Here is a 15971-nt window from a genome sequence, read left to right on the forward strand (position 1 = left end):
CTTTTAAAACACAGTAAGCAATGACGGGCAGTTACTTTGGTTCGCATGTGTGTGTATTAATGATACTTTATGCTTGTATCTTCTTGTACTTTCACACATTTGCAAAACATATCCCCATTTCAAAAGAGCACACTTGTCAGGACGTTACAAGACATTTGTCGGTCAAGTGACTAGACAGCAGCTGGATGTCCTCATATAATCCTGTCAATGCGAAAACCGTCCTCCAGATGGCGCTATTGTTTTCATTGATGATTAACTGAACTCCCAGCCCCATGATACAACTACAGTGAGGTATAAGGATCACTAGAGGGTAGCAACTCACTGCCTTTGCCTTGGCACTTGTTGTTCAACCCCATACTCACAGACCTTTCCTCTTCGGGGGGCCAACACTTTGATCTGGTTTGCATCATTTCACCCAATCTATCTCATCCCAGACTTCGATTCCTCCAACTTTACTGACAGACTATGGCAAGCACAAAACGGGAGTCTGGCGCATCCAGACAGTTTGATTTTTTTTTTAGACGCACAAACAATGGAAAAGTGTTCATAAGTCGATGAATTCTCTATGCAAGGGAAACAAAAACAGATGGTGTGAATAAATTATGCCTTAAACGTCGACTCAAGAGGACACAGTGCTGCGGTTTTCTCTCAGATGCAGAAGAGAAAAGAGAGAGAAAAAAAAACAAAAATACGACCCCTGTGACTCAGGGCTGTGAGATTGTGCAAAGTCACTGTTTTTTCCTGAATAACTTTTGCGCATAAATTAGCATTGTTTGCCTCGGTGCTTTTTACCAGAACTATTCAATAACAACAGAAGAAAAAGTTAATGTTGGTCGACTGTTCGTCTGACACTTCAATTATTATTTCTACACGAACCACATTAAGTCAAAGTCAATCAAAATGATCGAAGAAAAGAATACTTTGTTTGCGTGGGCTGGCTTGTTGAAAAACATCACAAGCAAGTAAAAAAAAGTGAACTTAATAATACAATGACTGTTATATAATGATTATTAAGGCTGCAATGATTGAGATAACGCTGTATACTTCTCTCTGCAGAGGCATCCCATTTCTATGAGGTCTTGTTATTGATAAAACCTTCCAGCCCTGCGGTTTATATCTCTATCATCGTGTTCTGAAATGCATGTGATTCTTGTTATTGTTAATACCAACTGAACATGTGGACTGACTCTTGATTGTTAACATCAAACTGCAAATCTACTCCTAATCTCAATACCCGGCAGAAAAAGGGCAAGACATGCTCCTCAGTTCTTCCAAGTAGCTGGGCGTTTTTCTTATCCCGGCTCAGTGGAACATTGCCAGTTTACTCCCATAATAAACCACTATTGTCCAGACACATTTGTACGCAACCACACCCAAACTAAACAACAGAAAACACCCACCTAGGATTTTCGCGGTTACTATGAGCCTATTATAAACCTACAGTGCATGTCCCAATCACTGTAGCACTCGTGTTATTGGGGAGGGGAATCCCACCACCTACAGGCAGCTCATAAACAAGTTTTGGAGGTTTCCACAGTAACCAAAAGGGAGGGTCCACAAAAACGTATACGCTGCAGGAACCTCCCACGATAAGCCCTTAAACTCCAAAAGTGACTTGGTGTTTTTCGAAAGAAGGGAATTTGCGTCAACTCACACAGAGAAAGGCGTTGGAGGGTTGCCTGATTCCGGAGGGGAGAGTGATGATGTCAATGGTCCAACAATGTGAGGGCATTTAGAGCAGGAAAGCAAGCCAAATGTCAATGTATGTGCTGGCGGACGGATAACAAGATGTTGGACCTGTGCCAGTGTTTCTTGTGGTTCCACTGATGATGCTTCAGTGCTATAGGCTTCTCTACATGACTAGTCAAAATGCTGCTGCCAGATCTTTGACAGGCACAAATAGAACTGCCCACATCACCCCCATTCTATCAATCCTCACTGGCTTAGAGTCAAATGACGCATCGACTTTTTGGATGGTCAGGGCCCTGAGTATATTACTGAATTGTTGTGCCCCTACCTCTGAGACCAGGGTCTCCTAAAGATCCCAAAGACTTGTTTGAAAACTTGGGGGAATCTGATGTTTCAGGCTGTAGCCCCCAGACTCTGGAATGATTTGCTCTTGTCCCTCCGTGTGCTTGACTCTGTGGAGACTTTGTTATGTAGGCACTTGTTGTCAAAAGTTGACATACCCTGGCAGAATTTTTTTGACTATTTTTCAAAGAATATTAAAGATAACACAAAAGTTTATGATCAAGAGGAACGGGGCGCTTTACCATTACATTATACAGACCCTCCTCCACAACTACCACAAAAAACTCCAAGCTGTCACTGATGCTAAATGGGGCAAGACACAGAACTATGTAAACTTTGGATCAGGTCATTTTGGTACTTTCTCTTTTTCATTATGATTTCAAAAGAGCAAACTCCGTGTTTCCACCACAAATGGCTTCACACAACCACAAACTATGAGTAAAAAAAAAAACTTTTTGTGTTATCTTTCATGTTCTTTGAAAAATTGTCTAAAATTCTGCCAGGGTTTGACAGAATTTTATTGAACATAACTGTAAGTTTTTGGCTGATGATATTTTTTTTCCCAGTTTTGTTATTTATATGTGATGTTTCTTATGTTTCCTTCATGTTATAAAGAGCACTTAAAAAAAAAATCTGTGAAAAGTGCTTTAAAAATAAACTTTATGTTATAGTCTTTGTATGATTTTTTGGAATAACCCTTTATCAAAAAAAAAAAAAAAATTAGCCCTGATTTAGCCCAAGTTTAGACCTTGGTGGAAATTGAAGGTGGAACTTGAAGTGAATAGTTTGAACACCACTGTCCTCTACCAAAAAAACCCCCCAAAACGTTTATATTAAGTATTACAAGTCTGCAAATCAAATCTGGGACCGTTTTACTGTGAGACAACGTCCTAACCAATCAATCATCCCGTTGTATTGCCATGCCATTTTGTTCGATTCCACAAAGGTAAAGACTAGGGCCCAAACGGGATAAATTCTCTTATTTGTGGAGCTACAAAGTTCTTCATTCACAATCACAAGGCGTGGCTACATAGTAAATTCTTTTTCCGGCCCCTTGAGGATGTTAATTAGTATATTTGACCCCATCCTGCAAGGGAACATAATACAATCCTCAGCAAAACTCCAGTCATTTCTTCCATACCACAGCTTGGTTGAGATAATGTATCCTATTGGGAAACCCGCCATTGTCCTCACTACCCATAACCTTGAACGCTGGTAGCTCATTGTATTGGAAATGTCCCTCTCTCATAGCAACCAAGGCCTCTTTCTGGGCTATTGTACATTGTGTGTAATGTGTGTGTACCGGTATAAATAAACCTATTCACTCGTGCGTCTCAAAAGCGGGCGTCTTTTCTCTGCTCTTGGCCCAGGTTCCCGCTGTGACCTTATTTCCTGTCGAAGCAGCCGTGCGATGATGTCACCCCATTTGCCGACCCAATGTCAACACGTTACCCCCCCCCCCCCTCCTCCTCTCACACACACGCACGCACACACGCACACACATACAAAATCTTACTCTGCATTCAGGATTCAAGCCCTTTTCTTTTTCAGTTGTAAGCTCTGAGAATTCCTCCCCAACTCAATAGGCGTTTTTGTCCATTCTATTTGTTTTAGACTTTTCTCCCTTCCTGTTATTTCTTTACTCTTGCGTTTCTCTATCGCCATGCGCTCTTTTGAAATCGCACGGCGGTGACTATCTTGAAAGGTTGAGAGGTCACTTCCCTCATTTGTCTCACAGATGGACAGCAAAGGAAAATTCTGGTCGCTCGGTCCAAAACAAACTCTAGGGTTTTCTTCTAAATGCTTCAATCGCTGAGTTCAGTGCCATGGGTATGCAAATGATATCACAGCAGAATGAAAGTTCTGTAACGTCAGACCCTCAATACAAAACTGGCTTTTATGTATCTTTGACCTGTCTCCATGCATTATTTTCAAAGTTTAATACATGAAAGGCCAGTTCTGAAGTGTCTAATGTGTCCAAAGCATAAAAAGTGTCTAAAGCATAAAAATAATGTATCTTTTAAGTTGTTTTTGCTGAGATAAAAGCATCTACCACGTTGGATCAATAAAATATCTAGCAACAGGGGCGGATCTAGGAGGGTGGCATGGGGTGGCAGCTGCCCCCCTAGTAAAGGTTTTGCCACCCCAGCTGCCACCCCATTGTCATGTGATGTCTCACATCTGCTCTAGAAGCTTCTTGGCTCAGTACTTTTTTGACAGGACAAAGAATTATAACTACTTTAGAGCTAAATAAGGAGCCAAGTGCCAGGTCCTGTGGCTCCAAAGATGATGATTTATTTATTTATTTTTCTACTTTTATTATTACAAAAGTTTCAATTGTACCTGTTAGAAACCCCCTACTTATATTATGGACAATGCTACTATTTGGGTTTAATTTTGGGGAGGCTCAGCCTGCATATAAATGGAAAAATGCCTTGCAATGAAGCAAAACTTTTGAATTTGAAAAATGTGTTGCCACCCCAGAAATTATCCATGACCCTGCTTGCCACCCCATGATTTTTTTCTAGATCCACCCCTGGCTAGCAACCACATTCACTCTGAATACATTGTATGTTCCTTCTCAAAAACTAATCGTTTCTCCAACTCTTTCATCCCCTCTGTCACTGAACTGTTGAATTGTGTTGGAGTGTGTTTATTAAGTAATACAGACAATTTGAAACGTCTGACACAAATGTTCTGAGGTTTGCTACAAATGAATTGCCCCTTGGGACCAATTAAGTTTCCTGAACCTGAATCAAACACCATTGTTGTGTGTTCTCTGCGATGGTAATTATATTCAACAAAGAATAAATTACATTAATTGAATCATTCAAACCACATTTCTTAAACCCACTAGTTGACACGTGGTGGATAAAGTCATCATGATACATGGCCAGTCAGGTTACAGCTGTCAGTAAATCACGCCTCACCTCAGTGTAGACCTCCAAGAAAAAACATCAGACGTCCCAAGAACTCGTTCATGTTAGATATCAAATTGCAGGAGAAAATATTGTTTGATTGTTTAATCCGAGATATTCTGTAAGATTGTGTCAAGACTTAAATCATTTTTTAATATCTTAAAACTACAAGGTTGGGAGGTTTTATATAATAAGACCTCAATTCTAAGTTATTTTGTTGTTTGCACTTAACTTTTGTGACCATTAAATTGGCTATTTTAATGCAATATAATACTTTTTGCAATGTTAATGTCAATCTTTAAAATAGTTCACTTTTTAACATTTTAAAATTAGTTGTGGCCCAAATTCATTTCTAACTTTTCTGAAGCAATTCTATGAACACATTTCACAACTTTCAGGAGCAATACAACAACAACTAGTCTGCTTGTTGACAATCGATATATGTTTTTTTTTACCCATACATTTAGTTGCACAGTGCACAACAGTTTTTAGCACAATCCAAAAAAGACAAAACAAATTACATTCCATAAAATAAAATCAGGTATATAGCCTAATCTGAAAGGAACAGTCACTTCTCAAGCATCCCAACTACTGCTACTTTCTTAATACTATTTTGGCTTCGCTTTGCCGCCTCTCCGGTCACTTCCTAGTCTCCATGGTGTTTCATGTTAAGTCTCCTGACAGGTGCAGAAAGCCACGTATTACTCTGTTAGCTCTAAAATCAACAATAAACACTTGTGCGAAGGAACATTTCCGGATGTTACTGCCCCTGGGCCCAGTGTCATCCCAGCAGGCTCGGGCCAACTTCCGCCCCGAGGCCAAAGCCATGTCGAGAGGGGCATAGCTACAAGTCTCCACGGGGCGGACAGCACAAGTGGCGGGGGCACTTTGAGCGCGCGGAGGGGCTTGGCTTGTTTACAGTTTGATTGGCAGCTTAATGCGGCGTTCGAGAAGGGGGGCGGGGTTGGTGTTGGGGATATATTAGCATAATTCCCAGAGTGCCAGAGGAGAGATAGAGTGTCACCGAGCTATTCCTAAACTCGGTGGTGACCTACAGTAGCATTGGCTCAACTTACAATGGAGGCCAACACATACAGTAGTTTCATACCTTTTCTTTAAGGCTGTGTTCATGTGGAGTCAGAGAGTTTGAAGACTTTACAGAAGATCATTTGTCTGGAGGAAATTAAAGTGGGTCCAAACTTACATGTTTCGCGCTATAGTTCATGATTGATGAAAATGCTTTGTAATTAGATGCACAGCACATCTTTTTTTCCCCCACAAAATGTACTCTACAATTAGGAAAACACTGGGAAAGTGTCTTTAATCTTGAAGCTAGAATTCTTTGACTGAATTTGCCTTTCCAAAAATGCAGATGGTTGACCTTGTTTATGACAAATGTCTCTGTAATATAGAGCCTATCCACATGAAAACAAAATTTAAATGTATGAACAACAAAAATGCCATACTCAATCCAAATAAAATGCAGCATGCCAAATAAAGTTGGACACTGGTGTATAAGATCTGCAGTTACGTGTAGCTAATGTCCTCAAAACAAAACACAGAAATCTCTGACTGCACTTTTGCTTGGTGGCATTATTAATATTTTCTTTTTGAAACAGGAATATGTATACAAACATACTTTTAGAGCTGTAATCACTAATATACAATATATTACAATGTTTAAAGCAGTACTAAGTAACTTGTTTACATTAATAATTCCTTTTCGTAGTCCCTCTGAGGGTGATGCAAGGTGTCACCAATACACACAAATAGAATCACGAAGAAGAAGCCAACAGGCTAACGGGCAAAGCTAACTGCGGGCTAGCGACACTTAAACGGTAATTTACAGCCAAGTTTGAGTGAAAAAAAATATCTCCATTGTGTAATTGGATGTACAATATCCCTCTCGCCCTTTGTCTTTTCTGTCAGCATAGTATTTACTCTCACGGACAATTAATACGTGAAAAATCACAACATGCTACGAAACCTGCAGTGGCGCTTATGGCCTCTAGGGACATGAGTTACTTAGTACTGCTTTAAGTCACATGCATGAAACCGCAATTTATTTATCAAACAATAATTGATAAAGCCCAACGTTTTATGCCCACAATTTATTCTCAGTCAGTGACGCCTAATAAGACTGGACCCTGCCCTCTATCTGAAATGACGACATCAAAGTCCGAATGTCATTCCTGCCGCCTGCACAGTGATTTGTTATGCGTTTTGGAACCAAATCATAATTTGTACGAAGCATAAACAAGACTCAATTGGGATTCCGAGCCCCGCATTTATTCAGTCGGTGCCACAGACAGGGGCAGCTTCATTTACACTGTGGCGACAGAGAGTCTGTTAGCGGGATGCCATAGTACAGAGGGGTGGACAGATTTAGGCCCCGCTCACACCTAGCGCTTGCCAGGAGGCTCAGAGGGGGCACCGGGGGGGTAAGCATCCCGTTAACACTCGGGACGCCAGCATATGACCCCCACCCGCCCCCTCCAATGGTCTTCCCTCCACACAGCAACAACTCGTATTTACCGAGCCCAAAATAACCCAGGGGCCAATCAGAGGGATGGAAGACGAGCGGTTAGTGAAGATTGATACCTGGCCGTAGGAACAAAGAGGCATCAGGGAATAGACCAATTCTATTAGCAAATCTCAGCACATAATGGTGTTTTAAAAAATATGGTGTCGAGGGCATGCCCTTGAAAAAGGAAGCCATAACAGGAGATAACCTACTTAAACATATCAGTTTCCAAGCATAATCGCCTCAGACATATTCTTATTTTTTTTTTTTTTAGAAAACTGGAGAAAGTCAAAATCATTCTTATTTCTCAAATTAGCCTTATGATAATAAAGATAAGAGGCTGAAAATATCCATCGGTCTCGCCTCAAGTGAAGGAATAGGACGTTATCATAATAAAAAACTATTCAAAACAAGATATTCTATCTTTATACCTCTTAACTCCCACATGAACCGAACATATTTTCTCCAGTTCGGCATTACCCAAATCTAAAAGCTTCTTGAAAAAAGCGTCAAAATAGCAACAAAAACTAGAAGAAAAAGTGACAAAATAAAGCCACAAAAGAGCAACAAAAAATATAACAAAAAAGCGGTGAAAGTGCAGAAACGCAGTGACAACGAAGCGGCAAAAATGTGACAAAAACGCTGTAAAAAAGCCACACAAAAATTGCAAAAAATATGACAAAACAGTGCAGATGATGACAAAAAAGTGGTGCAGCAAAAAATTGACAAAAAAGTACAAAAAATATGACAAAAAATTTGTGAAATTGCAGCAAAAATGTGGCAAAAATGTGACAAAAACACAGTATAAAAAGCCATACAAAAGCAACAAAAGAGCATCAAAATAGTGACAAAAACTCAACAGAAAAGTGGTAAAAATGTGATGAAAAAGATCAGTTCTTCAAGGTCTTTGCTTTCAAATGAGGCCTATAGGCTGTAAACATTCCAATCGAGAAGCTTTTCGATATGGGTAAAGCCGAACTGGAGAAAATGTGCACATCAAGGCGGGGGAGAGATTAGAAGAAAAGAAGTGATTGAAACCTATGACTGACATGGTGAGAATATGCTAACCACTCTGCCGCCTTGCACTCCAAAGCCAGTTAGCCACTCTCAGACATGACATTACATAGAGTGGCATCAGTGTTTGTTTGCACTTGTAGCATGGATTAATAAAAAGGCTTGGATCAGAAATCTCTGTAAACTATTTGTTACATGCTAGAGATAGATTATTGAAGCCTGAAGCAAGAATACAACCTGCAGTAACGTGTATTTTTGCTATAATGATGACATGTGGACTGTGGAAATGCAGCAGAGATACGGAGCTGGATAGCAGGACATCTTGTAATGATGCTTTTGGAGCATCCTGTTCTCCCTCTCTCTATCTTGGCTGCAGAAGAAGGCTACCATGGTAACCTCTCAAATAGGTGGCCTACATATCAGTGGGGCATAAGGTTACAGCTCTCGGTAAATAAACACATAAACAGCGGCGGCTACAAGAGGCGCTGCGGGGAGAGGGCCGTGAAAGAAATTGGCAACAATCTAATGAAGAGACGCAGGGGTCAGGGCAAACGCGTAAACATGAACAGACCTGCCTCTCATGCGCAAGTGTTAATGCGGGTTCGTCTGTCAGGCATCATTACTGTAATTGCTGCTCTTTTTTTAAACGCCCACATCAAAGAAAACGTAACCTCCGCTTTCAAAGTTTGTTTACAAGGCCAGAGGGTCTCAAACAGAGGGATGGGGACCACTTAATTGTGCAGTTAAGTTTGGGTTTAGTTTGTTATAGGATAAGACTCCTCGGTTAGGGATTAGATTTGAAATATCGATTTGAAAACTTGAGAGCTGGATTGATCCCGCTTTAGTCCTGGTGTAGTAGCCGTTTGGGGTGGTGTAATCCTAGTTTTGTGTTGGTTCTGTAGTTTTACACTTTAGCGGGTTTAGTCTTAGGCAAAGATATATTCTGGTTTTCCTCTGTTGAAGGCGACTGTCGGAAAACTGCAGCGCTTTCTCTAGGTCCCTTCACCTCACATTGCCTATTACACAGCCTCAAATTACCTTAAATATAGTCCAAAGGGAATAACAGAGTGAGCCAAGATACACACGAGTTTCATAGCAGGAATGTCAACACAGCGCAGCCACTACTATCACAATAACGGTTTTCTTCCATGTAAAGGTCATCTTGCTGTTGATGAGCGAGTTTATCGAAAACGATTGAGAGCTGTCGTCAAGGCCATTTCTGCAGCAGCAACTGTCAGAGATAAAATATAGTCTTGGAAAAAAAGGAAAACATTCAGCTGACAGTTTTGTCCTCCGGTGTATATGACTTTGAATCCAGACAATGCTGCGGTTTGACTTACAAGTGTATTACGCACATGATTTAAAGTCATTGTGATCACGGTGAAATCCTGTCGTGCATTTTAAGGTTGAGGAGGAACAGTTCGTGCTCCCGAGTCCCGAGCTTGATTCCCAGGCCAGAAGGGGCTTTTCAGTGTGCAGTTTGCACATACACCCTATGTCTGAGTAGCTTTCCTGTGGGTGCTTTGGTTTCCCCTACCAGTAAAACATGTACAACAGGGTATTCTCTTTAAAATATACATATATATATTCTGAACTCTCAGTGGAACTTTCCATGTTAGGTAAAGGTGAAAGGGTGTTTACTCCAAGAATGAAATCTTTATGTAGCAATATTTATTCTTCTTTGTAAAAGCCTATAGGGTAAGAGTTGAAATCCAAGGTAACTTTGGGTTGTAGATAGAAAATGATCGATATAGACACAAAGCACTTGACAAGGAAGCACTGCTCACTGCACGCTTGCCCTGAGGAAGTCTGACAGAAGCAAGGCTGCTCATCTCTGGACAACTCACAATGGAGGAGCCAAGCATTCACCATTACTTTATTCAATTATTAATTCACCAAGCCACCAAGCACAGGAACGATGCGAGAAGGTACGGAAAGAATCAGCAGAAAGGCTAACCACTCTATCACAGTGCTCTCTCACGACTAATAAACGTAATTCAATGCTTTATGGTCTAAAAATATAACATCAAAGTGCAAAATCTCATCACCATTGGAACAGTTCACATCAAAGTCTGACTAACAACCATGAGGGAACCGAAAGATGCTGTAAAATTGATTTTCCATCTAACTTATATCTTTTAAAGCTGCAAGCTGTTGCCTCGACAAGAGCTAGAAATAGACGGCTGTTTGCATAGAGTGGGCAAGGACAGTTTTTCTTCATTACAGAAGAAAAGTTTTTTTTCATGAATGTTTATTTGAGCTGAATTTCTAAAAGAGGAGTTCAGTATGATGAATGTATGACTCAGAATTGGTAGAATTGGCTTTATACTGTTCTAAGTTATAAAGCATAACAAGTGCTCAAAGTAAAAGATTATGTGGACCATAATAACCATCTTCAGGCAATTGACTATAGAGTTGCCCTCTAACATTTTGGCATTTTCATCAGAATTGAACAGCGTTTGGACAAATGTGGTTTGAAAAACTTGCAAACACGAACATGTTAAGTTGCTGTATTGCTCATCCACATGCCTAATCACTACATAGATGGAAACAGGAACAGAACAGCATAAAAACAATAACTGGTCTCACTCACCCTGATCACTTCTGGAGTCTGCTGGATGAGAAGAGTAGACCCGCTGTCTTTCACCACATCGGACATGCCAGCTAGTTGACTTCCTGGTTCCGTCGTCGTCGTCATAGAGCCAGGAGGCGAGGCTTCGGGCCTAGGCTCAAGTTCAGTCAAAGATGCTGAGGAATGCAAGCTTGCAGGTGTAGAGTCTACTGTTGTCGGCAGTGGTTCTGCAATGGAAACTTCTGAAATGTTTTCCACTTCTGTGATTTCGATTATAGGCTCTGGTGCGGGCATAGGCACTTGTTTGGGAGTAGCGTCAATTGGACATACAGGCGGAGGTTCGGGAACAATCACGGATTTGACAGGTGTTGCATTGTGGGATTGCTTTGGCGGGATGGCTGGCGGCGTTTCGTCGAACAGGACAAGAGGAGCACACGGAGCCAGATTTTCTAGCGGGGTATTTGACCTGCTATTGGGGGCCAGAGTATCTTGCAATAGCCTCATCACCTCTCGTTCCTTGCCGCTGCTTCGCTCTGCGCTTCCCGTACTCCCCGCACCGGAGTCCACCAGCTCTTGGGCGAAACTCTCGATGCTCTCCAAAATCCTCATCAAAAGCGCGCCGTCTTCTTCCTCCCCAACTCCACCTTGGTTGCTTTCCACCGGTGAAGAGGCAATCGGCACGGGGGACTTTGACCGAGGCCCGTTCATTGCGACTGGCTTTTGATTTTGAAAATGCCCCATTTTGGGTTGACCGAAAGGATCGTTACTTAGCTTGTCTCTTTTTCTGGTCTTAGCTGGGAGAGGTGGATTGCTCATGCTTTGTGATAAGTTTTCCAAGTCCATTAGCAGCTTGTCGATGTCCTCATTTCTATGTGTGACAGGTTTAGTTATTGCAAGATTTACCGGGGCAGAAGGCGGCCAATTTGGGTTATAGCTGGTATTGACTGGCAAATTATTTGACAAATGAAATTGAGATTGCTGGTTTAACATCGACCCATTGATATTATTTGATTGCTTGGGGGCAATTTCGACAATTTGCTCTGGTGGATCCTCCTCTTCGATGAATAGAGCCTCCATTGGGGAAGCTGGGGGTGTGTGCGCGTATGGGGGGGTGGGTGAAGTTCGCAGAGGCGAATGGGACGGGGATGACGAGGGGCTAGATGCTACTGTTACAGACGGGACAGTGAGCGTGTGTTGACCTATGGGAGACGGGTGATGTAGTCCATTCGCAAGCGTGGGGGTTCGGGACGGAGAACTTAAGGGAGATTTAGCGCTAACAGAGGAAGAGATGAAGGATTTTGTCATGGGAGGGGACTGGACTACATCTTCGTAGCGGGGCGGTTGTTCGTTGCCGAAAATTGGGGAGAAAGGCAATTGCTGGAGCGTATGAAGACTGTTCACCAACTCGGCAAGTTCGTTATGTCCCGGCCCGCCGCTGATCCCCTCCAACTCTAGAGGCAGTCTTTTCAGATAGGAGCTCAGTCGCGCCATCATAGCGCGGTACACACTGTCGGGGCTTGCTCCTCCATCTTCAGGACCCCCCCCTGCTTTACGGCGAATGCACTGCTTGATTATATCGGTACATTTCTTTAAATCTTCGGAGCATTTGACAAGAATGTCCAAGCAGGCGCGGATGTCCTCCCCACCGCCACTGCCCGCTTCGGCTCGAGTTTTCTCCAACAAGCGAACGATCAAGTTCTCCTCGCCCATGGTGCTACGGTACAGGGAGGCCACCGTACTCATACTCTGGTCAAGGGAGCTGATGCTAGATAGGCTACCGGTGGACCCCCCGCTTGCTTTAGTGATGGCAGACAGGTTACTCGAATTGCCTTTTTGCTTCGTCTCCTCTAAGCTTTTACCTAACCCGAACGGCGGTACATTCTCATCATTGGGAGTACTCAGGCCATTAGTCATGCCATTAGCTGTCCCATTAGAGGTGACACTGGAGCTGAAGTGCCCATAGATTATTTCCAAGTCTGCGGAGCGGCGGCTGAACGAGTCCGGCCGCACTTTTCGCCCTTTTCTGAAGGTGACATGATTTGATGACGAAAGGCGAAGCTTGTCAAAGGAGAATTCTTTGAGCTTGCCACTTGCTAAATTAATGGCTTCCTCGGTGATGTCCTTCAAGCTGCCCGACAAGTTCCCAATAGAACTGCTTGAGGCTTTTTTACTCCGCAAGGTAGCTCCGTCTTCGGCGATTGACAGGTTTCCACTACTACCTGCCCGCTCCAGGCCACTGCTGTAGCCGCTATCGATGGAAATGCTTTTACCATGATTGGACAAGTGCTGCGGACTTATAATGTTTCTCGACTGGAGAGCTGCGTTATTGGCATCTGGGTATGTCATTTCGGGCGCAACAAGCAGCTCAGAGCAGGTGCCTCTGTGGGCCAAGGTGCAGTCCAGTCCTTGCGATAGCGCCCCACATGGCCCGGAGCAGTAGTGCACGGCATGGGAGTGGGCGCGTCTGTCCACTACCACACTGTTGTAACAGCTGACACTGCTAACCACCACGCGATAGGCTGCGGCCATGATGGCAAATGTCACAAAACAAGTCTGCAAAAGAGTAGAGTTGTATTTTTTTTTATCCAGTTGATAGGAAAACACAGTTCAGAGTCATTTTGAAAAAAGAAAGTCTCCACTTAAAACCCTATATGGGAAATAGCTTATTCAGTCCTGTGCATGAAAAACTCAAAATGCTTCCAGGGTCTATGCCACATGCATATGCAAATCACTGCAAAAAGTGAAATAGGCCGTAGTGAAGGAAAAAAACATCCACAATAAAACACTTTGGCGAATTAAAATCACACACAAAATTCTTCAAAATCGTCTCCTCCCTGGGAGAAAAGGTTCCAGGTCTGCAGTCCTCTCAGCTACAGATGTACAGTCCCTCCTCTCTCCACAGGCTGCCCCTCTTAACAGCTGCTCATTACCCACTAATGACAGCCATGAAGGGGGCCAATGCGGAACCTCCAGCTGGGGGTATCACCCATCCTTCCTCACCAGTTCCCCCCAGAGGCCTAATCAAAGCCGGGGGAGACTTCAACCAGCGTCATACCCCCGGCGCGGGTACATCCCATGGGCAGCGACGTGTCAATAGTCCCCCTTTATTTTTCTATTCCTGATGGACTTGAATTAGTCACAGATGTGAAGCGGCAGTAGATGGCCTGCAGATGCTTGGCCACTGCTATCCTTCTCTCGTGGTCTATCTCTGGTGTTGCTACGTCTCCGGATGCTAATGGAGCGTCAAGGGAAGTGGATGTTTCGACAGGACAACACCACCTGCAACAGAAGAGAGAGAAAGTATGTCAGTGCTGTACTTAGTGTGACTGGGATGAGGCACTAATTAATTAACTGCCAGAGCTGTTTCAAATTTTGCAAGTGAATAAATAGAGCAATGATGCACTGCCAAATAACATTTTAAAATAAGGTGGATCAAAATGAAACAATCCGTGAGCTGTTTTTCCTTATGGGGGCCTGAACATGTTGCAGTCTTTCATGGAGCTAGGAACAGACTGGGATTATTTAGGCAGAACAACATCCCTTGCAAACAACAACATATCCCGTCTCCATGGGGTCTTTTATTATGAATAAAACCTGCTAGCCCTGTACATGGTTCTTGTATTAGTTAAGCTGTTTGTATTTCAGTCTTCTGTCAAATGAATGTGCTCCTGGACAGTAAACTGAATGTTTATATCAAGACACAAATCTCAAATTTAATTATAACTGCGCCATGGTGGTTGAAAAATCTCCATTAAATGTCTTTCTAAAATTGTGCGGTCCAGCAGTTTACCAGTACTTGTCTGGAATATGAGTTTCATAATAAAAACTGAAATATAGAGATGGAAAAAACGCACTAGACTATATTGATTTATAACGGCTCTGGCAGAAAGACATAAGTATGTTTTCGATTGTTCACATTCTTTGCCTGTTTCCAACTTTTTGACAGTTGAAGGGAATATTTTTAAACTCCAAAATATGCCTGCCTACGAGGATCCAAAACATAAAAATTGCACTACTTTTATAAAAGATAAAATGATAGTCTCGCAGATGTGCCCTTTATATTGGTATTTCTGTTTGCTTTTCAACACAAATACCAATGCACAACGTGTTATTTGGAGACACCACTAAATCTGTAAAGGCAAGAAGAAATCTCAAGCTAGAAAAACAGGCCATTCATCCATATTGTCTGCAAAGAAGGATGATTAGAACAATATAATTCAGTCTAAGGTCTGTTTTGACTGTTTGAGCCTTGGTTTAGAGACAGAATGATTAGTTAGTTTTGTAGATGGGGGAGAGGCAGTGGCTGGCACTATCATCCTTTGGGGGGGGGGGGGGGTTGTTGCACCTGGAAAAACAACTATTAAGCATGGAAAAAACAGGCGGTCACCTCAAATCACAATCTTGCTTTTTTCTCCATCCTCCCTCTCTTTCTCTCTATCCCCACAAACAAACACACAACAGCTGGATGCCTCTGAATCAGTACGAGGCAGGAAATTACTCTTCCTGGCAAGCTGTTCTTTCGCTTAAATCTGCTTGGACACTTTTAGAAATAGGCTATTAGCAACACATACCCGCAATCACTATCTCTTCTCTGTCTTGGCATATGCGTGTGTCAGCTTCTTAAAGTGAGACCAAGCATGTAAACAAACTCCGCTCATGTTTATAGCCCTACGCAAACTGCACACAGACATACGCCTACTTACCGATACGGCGCATAGCTCAGTGACACATGTAATGGTAAGGGATGATTCAGGGGCTGGTTACACATGGAGCATGTGTACCCAAACCACACCTAAGCCTACTTTTATGAAGTGCATTGGGGGAAACTTTTTTTTTTTCATTTCTATGCAATTTTAAAGTTTAGGTTTGGGCAAATATACTTTAACGTCCCATGCATATTGTTCTCTGCTTT

The 15971-nt window shown here is 42.5% G+C and overlaps 1 protein-coding gene across 1 annotated transcript in view; it reads right to left on the minus strand.

The window, feature by feature from the left end:
• Window positions 1–15971, minus strand: part of ppp2r3a (protein phosphatase 2, regulatory subunit B'', alpha) — a 73093-nt gene that overhangs the window by 16718 nt on the left and 40404 nt on the right. Inside the window, exon 2 of the mRNA XM_079573373.1 lies at window positions 11081–14338. Within this exon, the coding sequence (XP_079429499.1) occupies window positions 11081–13588 (2508 nt within the window). The 5' untranslated portion in view covers window positions 13589–14338. The remainder of the gene's footprint in view (window positions 1–11080; window positions 14339–15971) is intronic.

Source organism: Gobius niger (assembly GCF_951799975.1).
Source record: "Gobius niger genome assembly, chromosome: 16".
Taxonomy (NCBI): domain Eukaryota; kingdom Metazoa; phylum Chordata; class Actinopteri; order Gobiiformes; family Gobiidae; genus Gobius; species Gobius niger.